Genomic DNA, 23,640 nt, shown 5'->3' on the forward strand with positions numbered 1-23,640 from the left:
TTAATAGTGCCAGGCATTTTATATATATTATAGATGAGCCTCACTATAATTCATTTAATAAAAACAACAACAACAACAACAACAACAACAAAAACCCAACCTCAACCTCAGGAAGAATCAGCATCACATAAGTAAAAGCAACAGAGATAGAGAGTCTGAACCCTGGTTTGTCCAAAACATATTCCTAAATGAATAGTTCTCAAACGTTGCCATACATCAATACCCCCTTAGAAGCATATATTCAAAAATGGAGATTCCTGGGCAGCCCAGGTGGCCCAGCGGTTTAGTGCTGCCTTCAGGCCAGGGCCTGACCCTGGAGACCTGAGATCGAGTCTCACGTCGGGCTCCCTGCATGGAGCCTGCTTCTCCCTGTGCCTCTGTCTCTGCCTCTCTCTCTCTTTCTGTCTGTTATGAGTAAAGAAAAAAAAATTTTTAAAAAAAAGGAGATTCCTACAGATTCCTCTACACGATCTGATTCACCAAGTCTGAAGTGATGTGCAAAAATCTGCATTCCCCCAAAGGTTTAACTAGTGATAGCCTATAGTTTGAGAAATACTGCTTCACTATGTTCCATCACTCCCTGGCTATTCAGTCCAAAGCGAGTCTCTTGGCTTTTCCGAGTCCGTTTTCTTATAGAGGTAATGTCTAGCTCAGAGTGGAATTGTGAGAATTAGGATATATAAGGTATTTTTAGTAATTACTTAAAGAAGACAGCACAGTTCTGTATAAATAGTGTTAATGCAGACCTGCCAAAGCTTAAGAGCCCCCCAAAGAAGAAAGGGACCGAAAGCCTGAAGGTCCCCGCCTCTAGGCGCCCACCCTCCCCAGACATCCCTCTGCTCAACTGCTCTCCTCAGCCTCTCACTGGAACTGACAGCTTGGAAGAGGGTTTGACTGCGCAGCCGGCGCACCAGAGAAAGGGGCGGGCATGTGGCCCTAGAGGCGGGCCCAGGAAATTCAAAACAAGCCCGCAGAGGTGCAGGCCTGCCAGGCTCTGCCTTCCCGGCTTGCTCCCTTCCGCGCCCTGCCTCCCCGGGACTCCGCGGCTCACCTTTCCCCGGAGCCGGAGGACCGGTCGCTAAGCCCGAGACGGCGGGGGCCCCTGAAGCGCCGGTGCCCGGAGGGTCAGGGGCCGCGGGGCCGGGGGCCGAGGCTGTGACCCGGCTGAGAAGCGCGCTAGCCGCCTCCGTACCGGCGCCGTCCGCCTCTCCCGGGGCTCCGGTGCCCGCCACTGCTTCCTCCAGCAGCCGGGCCTCACGGCGCAGCGCCTCTTCGGCCTCGCGGAGGTTACTCTGCCGCAGGAACTGCAGCACGGCCAGCAGAGTCTGTCGGTCGTGGGGGGCGCCGGCCTCCGGAGCAGCGGCGGGCACCGGGGCCGCCCCCGCCGGAGCAACGGCGGAGACAGCCACCGAGGGTTTGGGGGTCCCACCATCCCCGCCGGCCGACGACGCCGCCGCCGCAACGTTCCCGCCGCCGCCGTTGGGGCCGTTGTTGGTAGTGCCGCCGCCACCCTCGCCAGTGCCGTCCCCCGCCTGCGGAGGTAGCAGCGTCGGCGGTCCCTCTGGCTCTAACTTGACCGCCACCTCCGTCTGCTCCTCCGCCAGCGCCGCCATCTTGCGGCTGAGCCACCTCGCGCCGTCAAGCGTGATTGCGTTTTCACCACATGGAGGGCGGGGAGGAGCGTTTTACGACACATTGGGAAGGCACTATACGGCAGTAGGAGGGGCGAGAAGGGAGGAGAAAAAGAACAGGAGCGAGAGCAGTTTTCGAAAGCGAGTGACAGAAAGGCAGGAAGTGGGAGGTGGCGACCGCCTGTAACATTTGACTGTAATAACTACCATTTATTGCAGACCCGCTATTTTTAGGCACCGTGAGAGACATTTTACATTGTATGACCTCCTTTAATTCAACAATCTCACAAGGCAGTATTATCCTCTCTTTACAGGTGACTCAACCGGGACCCAAAGAGGTTAAACAACTTACTTGCCACAGTCACGCAGGAAGAAAGTGAAAGCGTCAAGATTCGAATCCAGGTCTCTAACTCAGAAGCATATCCCATAGCCAGAAGAAGTCTTCTGAGATACTGGTAATGTTTTATATTTTGATCTGTGTGGTGGTGACTTTTTTTTTTTTTTAATTTTTACCTTCATAAAAAAGAAACAAGCTAAAGGTATGAGTTTTGTGAACTTTACAGCATGTATGTTATAATTCAGTAAAATTATCTAAATTTTGTCATTGTGAAATGGGTACATTCTGTATTCGTGCTGTTAAACTTTATTACAAATAAATGCGGTTTTTAAAAAGATTTTATTTATTTATTCATGAGAGAGACAGAGAGAGAGAGAGGCAAAGACACAGGCAGAGGGAGAAGCAGGTTCTATGCAGAGAGTCTGCCGTCGGACTCCATCCCGGGTCTCCAGGATCACGCCCTGGGCTGAAGGCGGCGCTAAACCGCTGAGCCACTCGGGCTGCCCCAAACTGCGTTGTTTTAAGATTTTATTTATTTATTCAAGAGAGATACAGAGACAGACCGAGTCATAGGCAGAGGGAGAAGTAGGCTCCCTGCGGGGAGTCTGATGTGGGACTCTATCCCAGGACCCCGGGATCACAACCTGAACCAAAGACAGATGCTCCACTACTGAACCACCCAGGTGTCTCTAAACTGTGTTTAATTGCATACTTTTTAAAATAGTATGTGCCATTTTGGAATATGCTTCAGAAGTTATACAACCCTGCTGCATATTGAATCTTTTTATTTTATTTTATTTTAAAGATTTTATTTGTTTATTCATGAGAGAGAGAGAGAGAGAGGCAGAGACACAGGCAGAGGGAGGGGCGCCTGGGTGGCTCAGCGGTTGAGTGTCTGCCTTCAGCTCAGGGCATTATACTGGGGTCCCAGGATCGAGTCTCACATCAGGCTTCCTGCATGGAGCCTGCTTCTCCCTCTGCCTGTGTCTCTGCCTCTCTCTCTGTATCTCTCATGAATAAATAAATAAAATCTAAAAAAAAAAAACAGGCAGAGGGAGAAGCAGGCTCCATGCAGGGAGCCCGATGTGGGACTTGATCCTAGGTCTCCAGGACCAGACCCTGGACTGAAGGCGGCACTAAACCGCTGAGCCACCTGGGCTGCCCTTGAATCTTATTTTAATCTCAAAATTCTGGGGGATAGATGCAGACAAGAAATGTGAGCTGCAGAATTGGGAAGATCTAGCATAGTTATTCACATTGTTGTTTTTCAGTCCTTTTTTTTTTTTTTTAATTTATTTATGATAGTCACAGAGAGAGAGAGAGAGAGAGAGAGAGAGGGCCAGAGACACAGACAGAGGGAGAAGCAGGCTCCATGCACCGGGAGGCCGACGCAGGATTCGATCCCCGGTCTCCAGGATCGGGCCCTGGGCCAAAGGCAGGCGCCAAACCGCTGCGCCACCCAGGGATCCCTTGTTTTTCAGTCCTACTGGCTTTCCTCAACCCTGTGTGGTAGCTGAATGACTAGGATCAGGTTACTTAAGTTGCTCAATTTCTAAAAGAGGGATAATAATAGTACCTAGCTCACAGAATTGTGTAAGGATTAAATGAGATAATAATGTATATTTGATACCTAACACATAACAGTTATTGGTTATTTTTCCTTCACCTTAAAAGCTGTTCTGTAAATGTTTGATAAAGTCCAATTATGATGTTCAGGGTGATCTCAAGACTGGAATATGAAACTAATCTAATTGGATATCTCAAGTAAGATCATGAAATATGCTGGGAGTGTGGGGAAGTGGAAGATAACTAAGAATGGTTACTATTTTTTTAAATTATTTAAAAGATTTTATTTATTTTGAGAGAGAAAGTGTGTGTGCAAGAGAGCATGAACAAGGGGAAGGGCTCCCACCTAGCAGGGAGCCTAATGCAGGGCTTGATCCTGAGATCCTGGGATCATAACCTGAGTGGAAGGCAGATGCTTAAGAGAGTGAGCCACCCAGGTGACCCAGCATATTTTTTTTAAGATTTTGTTTTATTTTTTAAGTAATCTCTACATCCAATGTGAGACTCGAACTCACAACCCCAAGATCAAGAGCTGCATGCTTCACCAACTAAACCAGCCAGGCGCCCTTTTTTTTTTTTTTTTTTTTTAAGATTTGGTTAGCATTTACCCAATACTGATCAATATAGAGAAAACCTGAATCTCATGTGCACACTTATGATATGGGGAGAATTTGCCTTTTCCTTAGGATCATTCAACTAATTTTTCTGATTCAGTATTCATTAAATAACCTGATAATTAATTGGCAAATAAATTGAGTTCTTAGATGAAAGATGCCATGAATAACACATTCAGGCATGTTTATTTTTCCCTGGAAAGTTGTCTTACCCTCTTATAAATAGTAAATTAACATTCTGATGTATTTGTTAGTCTCAAGAATCTGATCCTGGGAACTGGATCTGCTTCTACAGCTGAAGCCCAGATACTGGGACTCACAAAAGTAACTTTCCTTTTGTAGGGTCTACCTTTCAACTACCTTTGTCTCTTAAGTGCAAAAAAGTGTGGATTGGGACTTCAGACAAGGTTACTTCAAATAGATTGGTTTTCCTGTTATGCCACAATAGAGATAAGTATATTGAGTAACTGCAAGGCCCACTTTTAATTTTTGTTGCTCTTTTCCCCTGTCTTTTTAATCCCTACTCCCATTCTTCTATTCTCTTCCTGGGATGTTTTAAGAAGTCTAGTGTCAATCTGTATCTTTTTCCTTTACAGAAGAGCTACTCTTTCTCTCTGAATGTTTCTTTTTCTTCTTCCATGTTATTTCATTTTACTTTAATGTAAAGTAAAGTAAACATAAAGCCACTGGTGGCTCAGTGGTTGAGCGTCTGCCTTCCGCTCAGGGTGTGATCCCAGGATCCAAGGATCGAATCCCACTTCCGGCTCCTTGCAGGGAGCCTGCTTCTCTCCCCCCCCCCCCCCCCCCGCCCCCATGAATAAATAAATCTTTTTTTAAAAGTCTATCTCCCTGAAAGCTTGTTTCTACCCACTTTTTCTTCCTTTGATAATATCTGTATTCCAGCCTTTAACAAATATCATCATTTTTCCTACAAAAATAAGCCACATCATAGAAAGGAGAACAAAGAAAAACTATATTAATCCCAATACTCTAACATAACATGGATATCATTGTGTCACTATTTTTTTCACAATTGTAACCATATGTATTTCTATCATGTTATTATAGCCTTCATAACCATCATTTTAATGATTGCACAGAATTCTAACAGAGACAGTCATAATTTTTCATGACTTATTTAATCATTTCCTCACTGAAAAATATTTAAATTATGCCCCAATCATACCATAAACAATGATAAACTACTTTTTCATTTATTTCTTAGGTAGAGACTCCCAGAGCAGGATTGCTAAAAGATAAAAAGGTGTAAACACTTTTCAAAGTCTTGATATATGGGGGATCCCTGGGTGGCTCAGCGGTTTAGCACCTGCCTTCGGCCCAGGGCGTGATCCTGGAGTCCTGGGATCAAGTCCCATGTTGGGCTCCCTGCATGGAGCCTGCTTCTCCCTCTGCCTGTGTCTCTGCCTCTCTCTCTCTCTCTCTCTCTCTCTCTCTTTCTGTCTCTCATGAATAAATAAAATCTTAAAAAAAAAAAAGCCTTGATATGTGTTAACAAGTTGCTTTGTTTAAAGTTGTACTAATTAAACTGTCCTTAGCAATAAGAGGGCCTATTTTCATGGCATCCTTATGTTTCATTGTTTACCATTGCTTAAAATAAAATAATAAGTTGTTTCAAATGTGACCAAAATGTAAATGTTTATACCTTGAGACCCACCAATTCCAATGCTAGAATTATGGAAATAATCTGGTAAGCATGTGCAAGGATCTCCACTATAGACTATGACAGTGTGATACCAGGTATCTTTTTCTTTAAGATTCATTTGTTTATTTGGGGGGGGGGGGACACACAGGGAGAGGGAAGGGCAGAGGGAGAGAGAGAACCCAAGCAGACTCCCTCCTGAGCACAGAGCCTGATATGGGGCTTGATCTCACAGCCCTGAGATCATAACCTGAGTCAAAATCAAGAGTCAGACACTTGGGGCGCCTGGGTGGCTCAGCGGTTGAGCATCTGCCTTCAGCTCAGGGCCTGGTCCAGGAGTCCCAGGATCGAGTCCCACACTGGGCTTCCGGCAAGGAGCCTGCCTCTCTCTGCCTCTCTCTCTGTGCCATGAATGAATGAATGAATGAATGAATGAATGAATGAATGAATAAATAAATAAATAAATAAATAAATAAATAAATAAATAAATAGTATTTTTAAAAAAAGAGTCAGACACTCAACTGACTGAGCCACCCAGGTGTCCCTCTACATTTCCTCTTGACGATTCTCCAGCATCTTAAACATAATATATGCAAAACTGGACTCCAAACTGGCTCCTTCTCTGTATTAGTAATTAGCAATACCTTCATCCTGATTTCTTAAGCCAGAAACCCAGGGCTCATTAACTTATATTCAGTCTGCTCCAAGTCCTAGTTTGAAACAGCCCTCTATTCTAACAATTTGTCTCCCTCTTCATTGCCATCATCCTAGACCAAACTATTCACATTAATCATCTGGATTATTGCAGCAGGCTCCTAAAGGGTCTCGTAACTTCTTTTCTTCCCCCTTGTATTAGTTTCTGAAGCTGATTTAACAAATTATCACAAAATTGGTGGCTTTAAACAGAAATCTGAAGTCAAGTTGTCAGAAGGGCAGCGTTCCCTCCTAAGGCTCTAGGGAATAACTGGGATTCCTGCATCTTCTACCTTCTGATGATTGCTGGCATCCTTTGGTGTTCCTTGGCTTGTGACGACATCACTCCAATTTCTATCTTCCTACCATCTTCTTTGTGTGTCTCTTTTTATTTCTCTCCTAAAAAATTTGTTTTAGAAAGAAAGAGACAGCATGAGTGGGAAGGGTAGAAGGAGAGGGAGAGAAAATCTCCAGCAGACTCCATACTGAGCACAGAGCCCAATGCTGGGCTGGGCTCAATCCCAGGACCCTGAGATCTTGACCTGAGCTGAAACCCAAGAGTCAGACGCTGAACTGACTGTACCACTCAGGTGCCCTACCGTCTGCCTGTTTCTTTTCTTTTTTCTTTTCTTTTCTTTTCTTTTTTCTTTTCTTTTCTTTTAAGATTTTGTTTATTTATTCATGAGAATACACAGGGAGGAGAGAGAGAGAGGCAGAGACACAGGCAGAGGGAGAAGCGGGCTTCATGCAGGGAGCCCAATGTGGGACTGGGTCCGGTCCGCGGTCTCCAGGATCACACACTGGGCTGAAGGCGGCGCTAAACCACTGAGCCACCAGAGCTGTCCCCTCTGCCTGTTTCTTTTTTTTTTTTTTTCCCTCTGCCTGTTTCTTCTGAGAACACTTGCCATTGGATTTAGGGCCCACCTCAATAATCCAGGATTCTCTTCTCATCTCAAGATCCTTATTTTTTTTAAGATTTTATTTATTTATTCATGAGAAACACACAGAGAGAGAGGCAGAGACACAGGCAGAGGGAGAAGCGGGCTCCATGCAGGGAGCCGGATGCAGGACCGATCCTGGGACTCCAGGATCATGTCTCGAGCCAGCCAAAGGCAGACACCCAACCGTCCCTCAAGGTCCTTACTATTTATTTATTTATTTATTTATTTATTTATTCATTCATTCATTCATTCATTCATTCATTTATGAAAGACATAGAGAGAGGCAGAGACATAGGCAGAGGGAGAAGCAGGCCCCATACAGGGAGCCTGATGTGGGACTTGATCCCAGGACTCCGGGATCACACCCTGAACCAAAGGCAGGCGCCCAACCACTGAGCCACCCAGGCGTCCCTGAAATTTAAATTTATTTAAAGTTTTACATGCCTGAGGCACCTGGCTGGCTCAGTCTATAGAACATGCAACTCATGATCTTGTCCTGAGTTCAAGCCCCACTTTGGGAGTGGAGATTACATTAAAAAATTTTTTTTAAACCTTTAAAATTTTACATGCCTATAACTGCTCAGTGCCTTGCCACTTCAGTTATCATAATATAAACTCTTTCCCTTGATTCAAGTCTCCTGCCTAACCTGAAGCCTGTCTCTCCAACCTCAACACGCATACATCTGCTACATACTTTGCCTAGGCAGCTGTTCCCCCTCTATTTCCATCTTCTTACGGTTAATTCCCATTATACCTTCTTTCTCCAGAGGTTTGACTATCTACTGCTGTGGTAGTTGACCCCTAACACTAGAATACTAATTGTTCTACAACTGGGGTCAGCAAACTATAGTCAGTGGGCCAAACTTGGCCTGCTGCCTTTCTTTATAAATCAACTTTTATTGGCACAAAGTCAGAGTTATTTGTTTATATATTATCTATGGCTGTTTCTGTGCTACAGCAGCAGAACTGAGTGGCTGAAACAGAGGCTAAATGTCCCACAAAGCCAAACATATTTCCTGTGAGGAACTTTCCAGAAAAAAATTTGCCATTCTCTGTTCTAGGCTTAATTTCCTGTTTAGTGTTCTCAGATCCACTATTTGGTTTTCTCTTGTTCACAATACTCAGCGGGTGCCTATGCCCAGTCTAATACTATTGCCTGGCAGACTGGGTGATTACATCGGCCTCTCTCTCCCTCTCTTGGTCTCTCTCTTCTCTGCCCTCCCTCTCTCTCCCTATCCGAATATGCTATTCTTCATGAACAAGTTGAGTATGATACATTTTTACAATAGTTTATACACACAAAAACTCTTATTATTAATTATTTTTTAAGGACAGGAAAGAACTAACATGCCTTACACATGATGATAATGTGCACCAGACATATCTGTAGATTCATGAAAGCATATCAGAAAAACTATGCTTTTTTAAAAAAAATATATTTTATTTATTTATTCATGAGAGACACAGAGAGGGAGAGAGAGAGAGGCAGAGACACAGGCAGAGGGAGAAGCAGGCTCCATGCAGGGAGCCTGATGTGGGACTCAATCCCAGGACGCCAGGATCACTCCCTGGGCCAAAGGCAGGCGCTAAAACTCCTAAGCCACCCAGGGATCCCCCACAAAAACTATGCTTAATCTTATTTAGTCTCTCTTTCTTGGGTCCAGTGTCTTTTTACATGAAAGCTTTGTTATAATTATTCAGGAATTATTTCTATTATACAAGTTTTGTAATTTTTTTTTTTATCTTCTGAGTCTTTGAACATAATTTTGAAAAGAAGAAATAATGTAATCATTTCCATAGCCATAATATACCATTTTCATATTTGCTAATGTACTCTCACTTTATTTAGCTATTACATTTAAGTCTATGATCCGGGACGCTTGGGTGGCTCAGTGGTTGAGTGTCTGCCTTCAAGTTAGGGCATGATCTTGGTCTGGGGCTCGAGTCCTGCATCAGGCTTCCTGAGAGGAGCCTGCTTCTTCTGTCTGTTTCTCTGACTCTCTCCCTGTGTCTCTCATGAATAAATAAAATCTTAAAAAAAAAAAAAAAGTCTAGGATCCATTAAAACTAATTTTTGTAGATGATAAGAAGTAGAGGTCCAACTTCATTCTTTTGCATATGGATATCCAGTTATCCCAGCACCATTTGTTGAAATTCTCGCCCCTTTGGATGTTTTGGAAACTTTGTGAATAACCGGGGGGATCCCTGGGTGGCTCAGCGGTTTAGCATCTGCCTTTGGCCCAGGGCGTGATCCTGGAGTCCCCGGATCGAGTCCCACAACAGGCTCCCTGCATGGGCCTGCTTCTCCCTCCTCCTGTGTCTCTGCCTCTCTCTGTCTCTATGTCTATCATAAATAAATAAATCTTTAAAAAAAAAAAAAAGAAACTTTGTGAATAACCAATGGACTATAAATGTGAAGGTTTATTTCTGTACTCTGAATTCTGTTTGATCTGTAGGTTTGTCATTAAGCCAGTACCACAGTGTTTTGATTACTGTAGCTTTGTAATAGGTTTCAAAATTGGAATGTGTGTGCCTCTAACTTCATTCTTCTCTTTCAAGATGGTTTTGGCTATCCTTGGTCAATTTTTTGTAGCAAAAATAACAAAAATGAGTGCATGCATCCACTACCTTTAATCAAATTTAGTACTGCTCTTACAAATCTCTATAATGGAATTCTAAGGAGGCTGTTTGGGATCGGGTACTTGGAAAGACAAAGGAAAACACTTTTTATTTTTTATTTTTTTAAATTTTTTTTAGGAAAACACATCTTATTTACTTATTTATTTTTTAATTTTATTTTTATTTATTTATGAGAGACACAGAGAGAGAGAGGCAGAGACACAGGCAGAGGGAAAAGCAGGCTTCACGCAGGGAGCCTGATGGGGGGGACTTGATCCTGGGACTCCAAGATCACTCCCTGGGTCAAAGGCAGGAGCTAAACTGCTGAGCCATCCAATTGTCCCAAGGAAAACATGTTTTAATTGGGAAAGCTACCATGATGCTTAAAACCTTTGAAATCTAAAAAAAAAAAAAAAAAAAACCTTTGAAATCTGACTTGAGAGGAATCTAAAGTTTGATTTTCTTTCACAAATACACTTTGTTGTATAACACCAGAACATATGATATGGGGACACCTGGGTGGCTCAGCGGTTGGGCACGTGCCTTTGGCTTGGGTCGTGATCCCAGAATCCAGGATTGAGTCCCACATCGGCTCCCTGTGAGGAACCTGCTTCTCTCTCTCTCTCTCAGTCTGTCTCTCATGAATAAAGAAATAAATCTTTAAAAAAAAAAAAAAAAAGAGAGGGATCCCTGGGTGGCGCAGCAGTTTAGCGCCTGCCTTTGGCTCAGGGTGCGTCCTGGAGATCCGGGATTGAATCCCATGTCGGGCTCCCGGTGCATGGAGCCTGCTTCTCCCTCTGCCTATGTCTCTGCCTCTCTCTCTCTCTCTCTCTCTCTCTCTTTCTGTGACTATCGTAAATAAATTTTAAAAAATTAAACAAAAATAAAAAATAAAAAAATAAAAAAGAGAGAGAGAGAGAGAGAACATATGATTTGTAGGACTTGAGCACCAGTACAGAATTTTAGATTATTAGCCATATGATCCTTGAAATCAAGACAAAGCTATGAGTTTCAGGAACCCTCATTATATTAGCAAATTAGCACAAGAAATAGGTATAAATAATACCTTCAAGTCCTGACTTTATTTTTTTTAAGATTTTATTTATTTATTCATGAGAGACACAGAGAGAGAGAGGCAGGACACAGGCAAAGGGAGAAGCAAGCTCCATGCAAGGAGCCCGATGTGGGACTCGATCCTGGGACTCCAGGATCATGCCCCAGGCCAAAGGCAGGCACTAAACCGCTGAGTCACCCAGGGATCCCCTTTAAGTCCTGACCTTGATTGGAGTCTATCATTTGGGTCAGAATTGTATCCATAATTATTTATATGACATATACATTTGATGATTTGAAACTGTTTTAATAATACTTTTTGAAATTAATATTAATACCAGAAAGTCCTCTGTTTTTGTTTTTTTTTTTTTAATTTTATTTTATTTAAGCAATCTCTACACCCAACATGGGACTCAAACTCACAGTCCTGAGATCAAGACTCATGCTCTTCTGACTGAGCCAGCCAGGTGTCTCAGCCTTTTGGGTTTTGTTTGGTTGGCTGGTTGTTTTTGTTATTGTTGTTGTTATTGTATTGGAGATTCAGGTCTCCATCCCAGGACCTTGAGATCATGACCTGAGCTGAAGGCAGATGTTTAATGGACTGAGCCCCCCAGGAGCCCAGCCCTTTGGTTTTTAATCTGTTTTTAAAAATTAAAGTCTTTGGTGAATTATTTACTTACAAACAAAGAACACCAGGAAATCACTCAAGGAACATTTATGGATTTCTTGATTCCCCAATCAGTTCCACAATATTAGTCATGGATCTGCTTTAAAAATTTCATAGGGGATGCCTGGGTGGCTCAGCGGTTTGGCCCCTGCCTTTGGCCCAGGGCGTGATCTCGGAGTCCCAGGATCGAGTCCTATGTTGGGCTCCCTGCATGGAGCCTGCTTCTCCCTCTTCCTGTGTGTCTCATGAATAAATAAATTAAATCTTTAAAAATAAATAAATAAATAAATAAATAAATAAATAAATAAATAAATAAAAATGAAAATTTCATACCCAGAGACCCATTATCCTTCACAATCAACCAATCTCTGTCATCTCCTAGTGAATTAATATGTGAAACTTTTGTAACAGTTTTTAGACATGATTTTTTTTTTCTGAGTAGGCTCTACACCCAACATGGTGCTCAAATTCACAACTGCAAGAACAAGAGTCACAATGCTCCAGTGACTGAGCCAGCCAGGCACCCCTAGATATGATTTTCTGTTTGAAATGTCAAAGCAATGCCTCCCCTCAAAAAACTCAGTTCTAAAGCATCTTGGTCTAATCATCATACAAGGAGTACAATTACTGATTGTGTTAGATCCACTTTTGCTGTTTTACATTTCCACCATTTTAACAAGTTAGCATCCAGGAGAGTGAAGTTCTCAATCTAGGATATGATTCAATTCTGATGCCTTGTCAAAATGTAAAGGTCTCAGATAAGCGCTCAAAATACAACTTTGATGTGGAAACGCACTTGGGTCACAATGGAGATACAAGAAATTCTCATTTTATGAAATAGATATGTTCTGGAAGCCCTCGCATATTATAAATATCACATAATTAAGCCATTTACCATATGGATTAGCTGATCTACCATGGAAACATAGCCATAAGGACATATTTATTTATTAAGAGATTTATTACAAGGAATTTCTTTACACAATTGTGGGGGCTTGGGCAGGTATGAAATCTGTAGGGCAGGGATGCCTGGGTGGCTCAGCGGTTTAGCGCCACCTTCAGGCCGGGGCCTGATCTTGGGGACCGGGGATCGAGTCCCACATCGGGCTCCCTGCATGGAGCCTGCTTCACCCTCTGTCGGTGTCTCTGCCTCTCTCTCTCTCTCTCTCTCTCTCTCTCTGTGTCTCTCATGAGTAAATAAATAAAATCTTAAAAAAAAAAAGTCAACCGATTGCAGCTGTTAATTATATCTACAAATACCTTCACAGCAATACCTAGGTTAAGTGTTTGAATCACTGTGCACTATAGCCTAGCCAAGATGACACATAAAACTACCTTTTGCACCAGAGGATTGACAAAACCTGAAGATATTTCTGTTTACCAATTAAACAGACACAACCCAGTGATAATAATGCAAGTTCATAATTCATTTAGCTTGCCGGCTTTGAAAATATGCAATTCTTGGGACGCCTGGGTGACTCAGCAGTTGGGCATCTGCCTTGGGCTCAGACCATGATCCTGGACTTCCAGGATGGAGTCCCGCATCAGGCTTCCTCCAGGGAGCCTGCTTCTTCTGCCTATGTCCCTGCCTCTCTCTCTGTGTCTCTCATGAATAAATAAATAAAATCTTAAAAAAAAAAATGCAATCCTTGATTGTATTTTTTAAAATTTAGGGATGCTCAATATTTGACGCTATCACACTATACATCAAATAAAACGTTATTATTTTCATATCATACTATTTCAAAATTTAATAATTAAAGCTCATGATACAAGTAATTCTTTTTTATCAAGTAGCTCTTACAATGCTGAGAGCTTAGAAGCTGTGCTTTCATCTAATGTAATCATGTGAAAGGTCTTAACAGTTTTAGGGCCCGGTAAGGAGAGTATCTCAGGTGTCTGTCTCTTTCAATCTCTCTCTTCAGTGTCCTCTTTGAATATCCTAGGTCTAGTTCCCATTCCCCTCCCTTGAGGCTGTCTATTCCTCCATGTGGGAGGAGACATTTCCTTTCTTCACTTTTTGGATCTTGCAAATTTAAGTATCTTAGGTTTGACCAGACTTTGGGGACTGCGGAGGGAGAGGTAGAGCCTAGTCCAGGAGCAACGGGGCACATCAAATCTGGTTCAATCTTCCCCAAACAAGCATAGTGACTTGACTTCCTCACCATTCCCTAAGAAGTATATATATACTACTCCCAAGTTAGCTTTAATATTTTTATTTTTATTTTTTAAGATTATTTTATTTATTTATGAGAGACAGAGAGAGGGGCAAAGACACAGACAGAGGGAGAAGCAGGCTCCCTGTATGGAGCCAATGTGGGAATCGATCCCAGAACTCCGGGATCACACCGTGAGCCAAAGGCAAATGTTCAACCACTGAGCCACCCAGGAATCCCTAGCATTAATTTTTTTTTTTTTTTTTTTTAAGATTTTTTATTTGAGGGCAGCCCCGGTGGCGCAGCGGTTTAGCGCCGCCTGCAGCCTGGGGTGTGATCCTGGAGACCCGGGATCGAGTCCCACGTCGGGCTTCCTGCATGGAGCCTGCTTCTCTCTCTGCCTGTGTCTCTGCCTCTCTTTCGCTCTCTCTGAATAAATAAATCTTTAAAAAAAAAAAAAAAGATTTTTTTATTTGAGAGAGAGCGCGTGAGCTGGGGGAGAGGCAGAAGCAGGCTCCCCACTGAGCTGGGAGACTGATTCAGGCCTCCTATCCCAGGATCCTGGGATTATCACCTGTGTGGAAGGCAGAGGCGCTTAATTCGCTGAGCCACCCAGGCATCCTCCAAATTAGCATTAATTTTACTCAGCGAACACACATTGTCTTTCAAATGTGATTTTTCCCTCAGCATTATTTTGTAAAGTAGCATTTGACTCCTTTCTGAATGTGGCTTGCAAGCTTCTTGACATTAGCTGGCTCTATGTTCGTCAGCAAGAATAAAATACACCAACCCCAAATATCTTTCCTAAAAAAAAATTGGAGTTGGGGGTGGACGTTTGTGAATAGGTCTTTTCTGCTACAGCAGACTTCCAGTAAATGCTGGAAGTCTTTCCTCTATGTGGACTTTCCTCTATGTGATGAGGACCCGTGGATGGTCTTCGAATGGCAATTAAATTTCCATCCTGTGGCAATACAAGATTTAATTCCTCCAAATAAATAAACGTACGTATTTCAAAATAGACGTCATACTTCCTAAGGGAAATAATCTTGGATGAAAGAAATGCACAATCGCTACTCAAATTTAAATTATTGTTCATAATACGACATCATTATATTACCTATTTCAGTGTTCTGCGCATCAATTGATGCAGACAGAATACTGCTGCTTGGAACGGTACCAAACTTGTCATTTTTAAAAGAGAGTAAAGGGTGTCGGGTTCGCTAAGCCGGTAGAGCCCGAGACTCTGATCTCAGGTTTGTAAGTTCGAGCCCCAGTTTGGGTACAGAGATTACTTAAAAAAAAAAAAAAAAAAGGAAATAAAGAGACGGTCAGCCTTGGGTGAGATTCTTCTAAACGCGACCCGCAAGCCCCGCCCTCCGTGCAGAGCAGCTCGGCGCACGCCGCCCAGGTCTAGGTGAGGGGCGGTGAACCACATTTCCCAGCGGGCCCTGCAGGTCTCCCGCGCCTGCGCACTGGCAGCCCAGGCAGGTAGGCAGAACTCCCGCGCTACCCAGCCGCCGGGGTTCGTCTCCCCGGGTCTCTGCCCCCCGCATGGAGAGGGTCTCGGTGGCCGCCGGCAGCGCGGGCGTCGGCAAGGCCGAGGGCGCTGGAGCCATGCCGCCCCCGCCTGCCGTCTCCCCGCCTGCTCTCACCCCGGCACCCGCAGCGGGTGAGGAGGGCCCGCCGCCCTTGCCCGAGGCGGGGGCTCCAGGCTGCTCGGGCTCCCGGCCCCCGGAGTTGGAGCCGGAGCGCAGCCTGGGCCGCCTGAGGGGCCGCTTCGAGGACGAGGACGACGAGTTGGAAGAAGATGAGGAGCTGGAGGAAGAGGAGGAGGAGGAGGAGGAAGAGATGAGCCACTTCTCGCTGAGGCTGGAGGGGGGTCGGCCGGACTCCGAGGACGAGGAGGAGGTATTGGTAGCGGGGCCTGAGGGGCCTGAGGAGCCTGAGGAGCCTGAGGGGCCTGAGGAGCCTGAGGGGCCTGAGGGGCCTGAGGGGCCCGGGCAGCCCTCCCCTCTCGGCGCCGGGCCGCGTCGGCAGCTCGCCCCTGCAGCCCCGGGCGCTCGGCGGCCACCTCACCCCTCCCTCTCAACCTGCCCAGGCATGTGGCGCCGCCGCTCCGCGCCCGATTCCCTGCCGACCACTGAGGCTCCCCGAGTCCCGCTCGGTTCCTCTGTAAATAATCATTCAGTCATGCCAGGCGGGTGGGCGCCAGCGGTGTAGGGCGCCTGCCTTGCGAGAGCTCACAGTCGGACAGGAAAACCAGTCCATTTCTGACGGAGGCTGAGAGGGTGGTAAAACCCTTCCCCGTCTCCTCAGCCTCTTGTTGGGGAGGGTTTTTTTGTTTGTTTGGTTGGTTGGTTGGTTGGTTTTTTTAATGTGGGAGCGCATATTTTACCAAGCTGGGCAACACCTAGCCGCTCAGAATCGATACATTAAGCGTAAACATGAGTATCTGGAAAGTTTGCCGGTTTTGTAAGTAATTGGTGAAGGGAGACGCCCCTCATCAGGCAATACACGATATGTCCGAAAGAATGAAATCTTTTTTTGAAACACTGGTTTATATTGTGTTATTGTAACTTTCGGCAGGATTTTGAAAGGTTGGAGGTACTGTAACATGTTTCCGTGTTGCAAAGCAAGACACATTGTTCATAATGAAATATGGGGATTATGGCTTTAAGAATTTGAGAAGGCAGGGACTTGCGTTTTTAAAACTATTTCCATTGCATTTGCAGCGCCTGATTAATCTCTCTGAGCTGACACCATACATCTTGTGTTCCATTTGCAAAGGTTACTTAATAGACGCAACTACCATTACGGAATGTCTTCATACGTGTAAGCATATAGTTCATATTTCGAATAAATACATTCATTCAGTTTTTGAAATGGGTTTAAAGCATCCTAATTTAAACATTTTCTTTTTCAACAGTTTGTAAAAGCTGCATTGTAAGACATTTTTACTATAGCAACAGATGTCCAAAATGCAACATAGTAGTACATCAGACACAACCTCTTTATAACATAAGGTAAGAGAAATATATAACCAGAAATTGTATTTTTAAATACACTTTTTCTGGAAGCTTCTAGTTGTGTAGTTGGGAATAAATTCTTGACCTGTTTCAAAAAGGGAACTACATATTCTCTAAAATACATACAGAACACTTACTGTGTACCAGGCACTGTGATAGCTGCTGGGAACAAAAAAATAAAAAAGCACAGGCCTCTCTTTTTGAGGATTTTAATTCCATCAGTCAAGTTAATGAGGCTAGTTTAGGCTTGTCGTTTTGGGGATATTTAGAACTCTGCTTTTTAAAACTAATGCCTGAAACGACTGGCCTCTTTAGAAAAACCTGTTTGTCATAGGTCATTGTGGTTTTTTTTTTTTTTCCCTTCAAATTTTCAGTTCATACTCCGTTTCCCAAGGGCAGAAACATACTAAATAAAAGTGGATTGCTTTCATTTGTTCAGCGTATACTATTACACTTTTATTACCTTTATAGAAGAATGCTTTGCAGATGATGCACAAAAGTTCAAAATACAGTCTCTGCAAGGGAATAAGACCAGTACACGTGGAACAGTTTAGCAAACCATTCAAGAATCTATGATTACATACAATTAATTACTTGAGGTTATCTCAGGTGAGAACCAGTGCTACCTAAAAGTAATTCACCTCTGAAAAAGGAGTTATCCACTCCCAAGACAAAACAGTTGCAAAGAGCATCATTCATTCTCACTCTGTACCAAAATGCATTTTGCTGAATTCTGAGGTATTCTCCATCCTTTCCTTTTATTAGGTTGGATCGACAATTACAAGACATAGTGTACAAATTAGTGATCAATCTAGAGGAAAGTAAGTTTGTTTTATTACATAGTTTTGAATCCCAGCATCTCTGCTAACTCTCCTAGTTACATTTTAAGTGTAATTTAGTCTGTGTTTTATCATTTTTTAGGAGAAAAAAAGCAAATGCATGATTTCTATAAAGAAAGAGGTCTAGAAGTACCTAAACCTGGTAAGTTTGGGTGTATATCATAATGTATTTATAGATTAAAGAATACTAACTCAATAAAATTTACTCCCTTTGAGGTTCTTTTTGGTGATAGCTGGTTATTTTATGATCAAAGAGAGAGATTATGAAGGTAATGATGTAGTATAATCCAATTTAATTATTTATAAAAATTAAAGAGTATAGGCTCTGGAGCTAGATTTTCTGAGTTTGATCCTACCTCTGCCACTTTACTTTCTGTGTGACTTTGGCAAATTACTTCAATGTCTCAATTTCCTCATCTATAAAGTAGGGATAGTGATAGCACTTCATGAAATTATTATAAGGATGCGTTCAGTAATGCAAAGCACTTAAAACGATGCCTGGAACATAGTAACTGTTCAAATATTTTTTGTGATGATGGTAATGTCACAGTATAGAAGTTAGATAAATGTGTGTTTAAATCTTCGTTCTTCCACTTACTATATATTGCCTAATCTCACTTAAACAGTAATCTCAGTTTCTTTATAGTTTTAACTGTAAAAAAAAAAAAAAAGGTAGCAGTATGCTTTTGTTATGGGATTATAATAAGGCTTAAATGAGAATGTGCATATACAATGCTAAGTATGAGCCCTGAACCCTGGCACATAGTAGTGTGTATATCTGTTGTGTTATGATGAGCTCTCTCTGTGGCCCTGGTAAACCAGCTACATATGTCTGTCTACCTTCCATTGTGGAGTGATCCCCAGGAGCAATTTCACCGGCTTTGACAGATTAGTTAATGTTATTAAAGAAAAGGAGATTGAGTGCTTTATGATCTCTTAAATCGTCAATGTAGTTATAATATCTGTAATTATTTTTCAGAGATCTCAATTTGTGAAATTTGTATTCTAATTCAACTTTTTTCTTTGGCTATTAAATAGCTGTTCCACAGCCAGTTCCCTCAAGCAAAGGAAGATCTAAGAAAGTCTTAGAATCAGTGTTTCGTATTCCACCTGAACTTGATATGTCTTTATTACTAGAGTTCATTGGGTGAGTATCCTAAACCTATACCTCTTAACCTTAAAATAAAGAATTTGGTAAGTTCCAACGTTATGAAATCATCCTGAACTCAGGTAAAATCAAGTTCTTCTGATATCCTTTTAAAAATTAATCATGAAAAATCTAAGACTTAGAAAAAGATCTAAAGAATAGCACTACAACCACTTGTATCACCATCACCTGGCTTAAGAAATAACCCACGCTAGCATAGCGGAAGTCCTTTGGCTACCTCTTCCGGTTCACTCCCCCTTTTCTTAGAGGTTGATAACCACTGTTCTAAAAATAATGATTGCCATTCCCATGGTTTTAAAAATATGTTTATCTCATGTATCAATGCTTAAGCAATATGTAGAATTGCTTTTGTCCATTTAAAAACTTTAAATGGTATCACTGTTTTCCAACTTGCTTTTTTTTTTTTTTCCAACTTTTTTCACTCAACATTGTGTGATTCATCCACGTGAAAATGTGTAGCTCTAGTTCATTCATGCTAACCATTGCCTGGTATTCCCTTAAAATAAGTATACCATAATTTTTCTTGTACTGTTGAATATTTAGCTTATATCTAGGTGTTTTTGTTACTATAAACAATGTTGCTTTAAATACTTGTGTACATATCTCCTTGTATATATGTGAGATAGTTCTCTAAGAGTATAGATTTGCTGAGTGTTAGCATATGTTTGTTTTTAACTTTGCTTGGTTTTGCCAAATTGTGTTCTAAAGTATTGGGTATCTTTCCAATTCATATACATTGCTTCTTTCAAACATTGTATGTAGCATATGGTATACTCCATTATAGTGCAACATTGTTAAACACTATCATGATAACAGAGTTGGCATGTATCAAACTACAGTTTTCAAAATACTTAGTTTTCAGAATAAACTAAAACGCCTTTTTTAGAAAATCTAGATTTTCCATTTTATGTCACTGATGACTATTCTACTTTTCAGCTATTTCCTCCTTATAATTTTAGGTTCCCTATATCACTTATTTAGTATCTAACTTGTGCTATGTTGTTGTATTTATCCCTTTATGCTCTATTTATCCCTTTATGTATATCACCCTATGTTCTCAGCTGATATTAAGGACCCTTAAGAGGCCAGAAATGTTTCTCATGCCTACACAAATCCCATGTAGTAGTGGTTGATAATGAAATAAAAATCCCTTTGGAGGAATGAACAGAAACTATGTAATCCCAAACTTTAAACCAGCAATTTCTGATAAGGAATGTGTTCCAATCTAGATGTCCAAAAAGAGATCTGTTTAAATAATGGTATATAGCACGTATGTGCTAATATAATGGTGTATGTGCTGATATGGAACAATCTCCAAAATAAGAGAATACATAGTGTGTGCCTATTTATTTTAAAGAGAGTGGTGGAAAATATGTGCATATACATGTTATACCTGCACAGACTATTCTTGGAAGGACATATAAGAAAATGCTAATAATACATATTTTGAAAAGTGACAGGGATGCAAAGATAGCAAATATGTATGGAGTATGCCACCATTACCTCTTCCTTTGCCCACTGCAGAAATCCGTAATTAATCATGGCAGGCTTTCTGATGAGCGAGACTTGACCACAGTACTCAAAGCAGTCATTACCACTTACCACACTTATTACATTATTAGTACATTCCCTGGTGTAGAAAAAAGAGCCCTCGTGTGCTTTCCTGGTTGCGAGTTTCAGGGAGGCTGAGACTCAGGTGGACTTGATTCGGGTCCACCAGAAACCCACTGCCATGCCGAGGAAAGCATTGCTGCTGGATTGTGTAATAGACATTAATACTGCTTTACAAGAGGTGCAGAAGACCACTGTCATCTGTGCTGGCCTGGCACGTGGAATTTGCGAAGCTGCCAAAGCCTAGACAAGCACCAGGCCTATCTGTGTGCCTGCATCCAACTGTGATGAGCCTATGTGTGTCAAGTTGGTGGAGGCCCTTTATGCTGAACATCAGATCAACCTAATTAAGGTTGATGACAGCATGAAACTAGGGAAATGGGTGGGCCTCTATAAAACTGACAGGGAAAACCCCGTAAGTGGTTGGTTGCAATGTGTGGTTGTTAAGGACTATGGCAAAAGAATCTCAGGCTGAAGAGGATGTCATCAAGGAATATTTCCATTGCAAGAAATGAACAAATAAAAAACTTGGTTCTTATTCCAAAAAAGAAAAAAAGAAAAAAAAGAGCTCTCACTTGGAATAAAGAATCTAGGTTTAAATCCTAGCTTCTCCATTATCTAGCTTTGTAAACATTAACAAATTGCTTTTTGTTTATTCACAAGATGTTTACTAAAGTCCTGCTATATATACTAGCTCAACATTCTGCTAGTTGTTGAGAATACAGTTTGAATAAGTCAGCCATGGCCTTTGCCCTCATGGAACTTTTAGTTTTTAACTTCTCAGAGGTTCAGCTTCCCTACCTGTAAAAAGAAAGAATTGAACCTTTTATGTTGATGATTATGATGAGTAGTCTACTAATAATATAGCCCTTTATCTATTTTCAACTGGTTGAGGGGAAGAAAGCTTCCAGTGTGGCAAGGAGTTCTTTTGAAAGAAAGCTTCCAGAGGCAAAGAATCCGTTTGAAGTCCCCAGTCCCCAGAGTTAACTACATGGAAGAGCTCTGATGTTACCACAAAAGTCAGGCTACTGAGGGTAACCCATAGGCAGCCCTTTCATGACAGGACAAGTGGCAGGTGAGTTTTAACCTGATGCAAGTACAGAAGCAAATTTGGTCCAGCCATTGACCGCACTTAAGCTAGAGGAGCAAAAAAACCGAGGTAGGTTCAGCCTGTGAACAGTGATTTTTCAAACACTAAAATATGAAGTTAGATTTCCCCCCTAATTTGGGTATGCCTTTAGATAATCATGTAGTTCTTTTTTTTCTTCCTCAGTTTCTGTGTATTAAGTAGAAGATTATAAAAATAAATAGCTTCAGACAGGCAGTACAGTATGTATAGAAAGCATAGACTTTGAAGAGTCTCAGTAACTCAAGGTATATAATCCTTGGGATGTAGCTGAACTTCTCTCGTCAGTTTCTGTGTTTCTAAATTGGGAATTTATAATAGCAACGAACAGGATTGTTCTAAGTATCAATTTATGGTATTCCTACCATGTTTAAACTATTATCAATATATGAACATTGAAATAATGCAGGCTCATTCAAAAATAAAAGTTAAAGTAGTCTGTAGTGCTGTACTATGTACATGTGCCTAGTGAGGAAAATGGACTCACATGAGATAAGTGTGATACAGCAAAAATTTTGTGCAATCTTAAACTCAGTAGTATTTAGTGAACCAAGGAGGTGATATCCAACTGTATGCCTATTAATCCAACTAAAGTTTTATGTTCAGCTCTGGACACTACATTTTAAGAGAGATGAGGTATAACAAGAATAGTAAAAGGTTTGAAAACCATGTCATATGTGGTAAGGGAAGGAACAAAACTAGTCTGAAGAAGAGAACACAATCATAAGCCCCTTAAGTTCATTTCAGATCTTTAGAGGGTTATCATATAAAAGAAAGATTGGGTCTTGTAAATAAGAGTACCAAAAGGCAAAACTAGGACTAGTGAGTGTGACTTACAGGGAGAAACATACTTACTTCAGTGTTAGCAAGCAGTTTCTAACAAAGTGGCCCACAAATGGAATGAACTGTCTTGGCACATAAGCAGCTATCTCTTCAGGTGCCTAAGCAGAAGCCCAATGACCATGAATCATGGATTCTATAGAGATAATTCTTATAACAAATAGGATATTTTATTTTATACTTCTGAGCTTATATTATGTATCTTAGGTTTCTCTTATATCCATATATATATAACATTTATGTTAATGTAATATTTTTATATAGCTTGTATATTACATTTTAATATATTTCTCTATTTGTATTATATGAATATTCTGTAGATGCAATTGTGATCTGGCCTACTCTACACAACGTGATAGGGAAGACAGAATGTGGGTTTTGATGCTAGGTACACCTGAATTTGAAGCTTTATCACTTTAATAACTCTGTGACCTTAAGCAAGTTGTTAAACCTCTCTGGGCTTAATTTTCCTCATCTATAGAAAGGAAATACTAATACCTGATACGCAGGGCTGTTATGAGGACTAAATGAAAAACATTCATCCCATATGAAGACTTAATGTAATGCCTGGTTCATAGTAGATACTCAACAAAAATTAGTGCCCCTTGTCTCCTCATGACATAAACAAAATTGATTTAATCAAGAAATCTCTTTGCACTTTGAGGTGAAGAGAAAACTGAGTAAATAATGCCCAGTATGCTGTGAGTAAAATAAGATATCTAGCAGCCTTCTTATAAGAAATCTATCTTATAAGGGTTACTACAAATAAAAAAAAACATTAATTATGATAGAAAGAAGTTTTACTTTAAATTGGAAAATGTTAGAATGCAACATGTGGGGGAAATCTAAATATTAAAGATAGACTTTTAACTCCTGGAAGTATGAAAGTAGTGTAAAATAATGGATAACACTGCCTTTGCCTTACCAGTAGGTGGCAGAAATGACAACTACATTTAATTTCATAAAGGGTTAGGTGATGGTGTTCTAAAATTAAATTGATGTTCCTCAAATATTTATATTCATGTTATTTTTCTGTGTTCTATGATTTAATGTATAGTTTAAAATGTTGATTAATTTTGCTTTCATTTTTCAG

The 23,640-nt window shown here is 41.5% G+C and overlaps 2 protein-coding genes, 1 long non-coding RNA gene and 1 pseudogene across 6 annotated transcripts in view; 3 read left to right on the top strand and 1 right to left on the bottom strand.

The window, feature by feature from the left end:
- TAF5 (TATA-box binding protein associated factor 5) overlaps window positions 1-1,642 on the bottom strand; it is a 15,970-nt gene extending 14,328 nt beyond the window's left edge. The window contains exon 1 of the mRNA XM_077877783.1: window positions 1,052-1,642. Within this exon, the coding sequence (XP_077733909.1) occupies window positions 1,052-1,613 (562 nt within the window). The 5' untranslated portion in view covers window positions 1,614-1,642. The remainder of the gene's footprint in view (window positions 1-1,051) is intronic.
- On the top strand, window positions 1,502-13,396 carry LOC144301178 (uncharacterized). 2 transcript variants are annotated; one of them, XR_013367969.1, is made up of 3 exons: window positions 1,502-1,827; window positions 1,946-2,086; window positions 4,491-13,199. It is a non-coding gene; the product is annotated as an uncharacterized LOC144301178 (long non-coding RNA). The 2 variants fall into 2 exon arrangements; XR_013367968.1 differs by lacking the exon at window positions 4,491-13,199 and adding an exon at window positions 13,216-13,396 and having other exon boundaries at window positions 1,503-1,827.
- Window positions 13,397-15,409: 2,013 nt separating this feature from the next.
- Window positions 15,410-23,640, top strand: part of PCGF6 (polycomb group ring finger 6) — a 35,411-nt gene continuing 27,180 nt past the window's right edge. The window contains exons 1-6 of one of the 3 annotated variants that reach the window (XM_077877785.1): window positions 15,410-15,845; window positions 16,670-16,769; window positions 16,864-16,960; window positions 17,729-17,784; window positions 17,885-17,944; window positions 18,841-18,949. In XM_077877785.1, coding sequence (XP_077733911.1) covers window positions 15,489-15,845; window positions 16,670-16,769; window positions 16,864-16,960; window positions 17,729-17,784; window positions 17,885-17,944; window positions 18,841-18,949 — 779 coding nt within the window. In that variant the 5' untranslated portion in view covers window positions 15,410-15,488. The remainder of the gene's footprint in view (window positions 15,846-16,669; window positions 16,770-16,863; window positions 16,961-17,728; window positions 17,785-17,884; window positions 17,945-18,840; window positions 18,950-23,640) is intronic. The other 2 variants (XM_077877786.1, XM_077877784.1) reach the window with 2 other exon arrangements.
- On the top strand, window positions 18,958-23,634 carry LOC144301176 (small ribosomal subunit protein eS12 pseudogene; annotated as a pseudogene).

Source organism: Canis aureus, chromosome 29, assembly GCF_053574225.1.
Source record: "Canis aureus isolate CA01 chromosome 29, VMU_Caureus_v.1.0, whole genome shotgun sequence".
Classification (NCBI taxonomy): domain Eukaryota; kingdom Metazoa; phylum Chordata; class Mammalia; order Carnivora; family Canidae; genus Canis; species Canis aureus.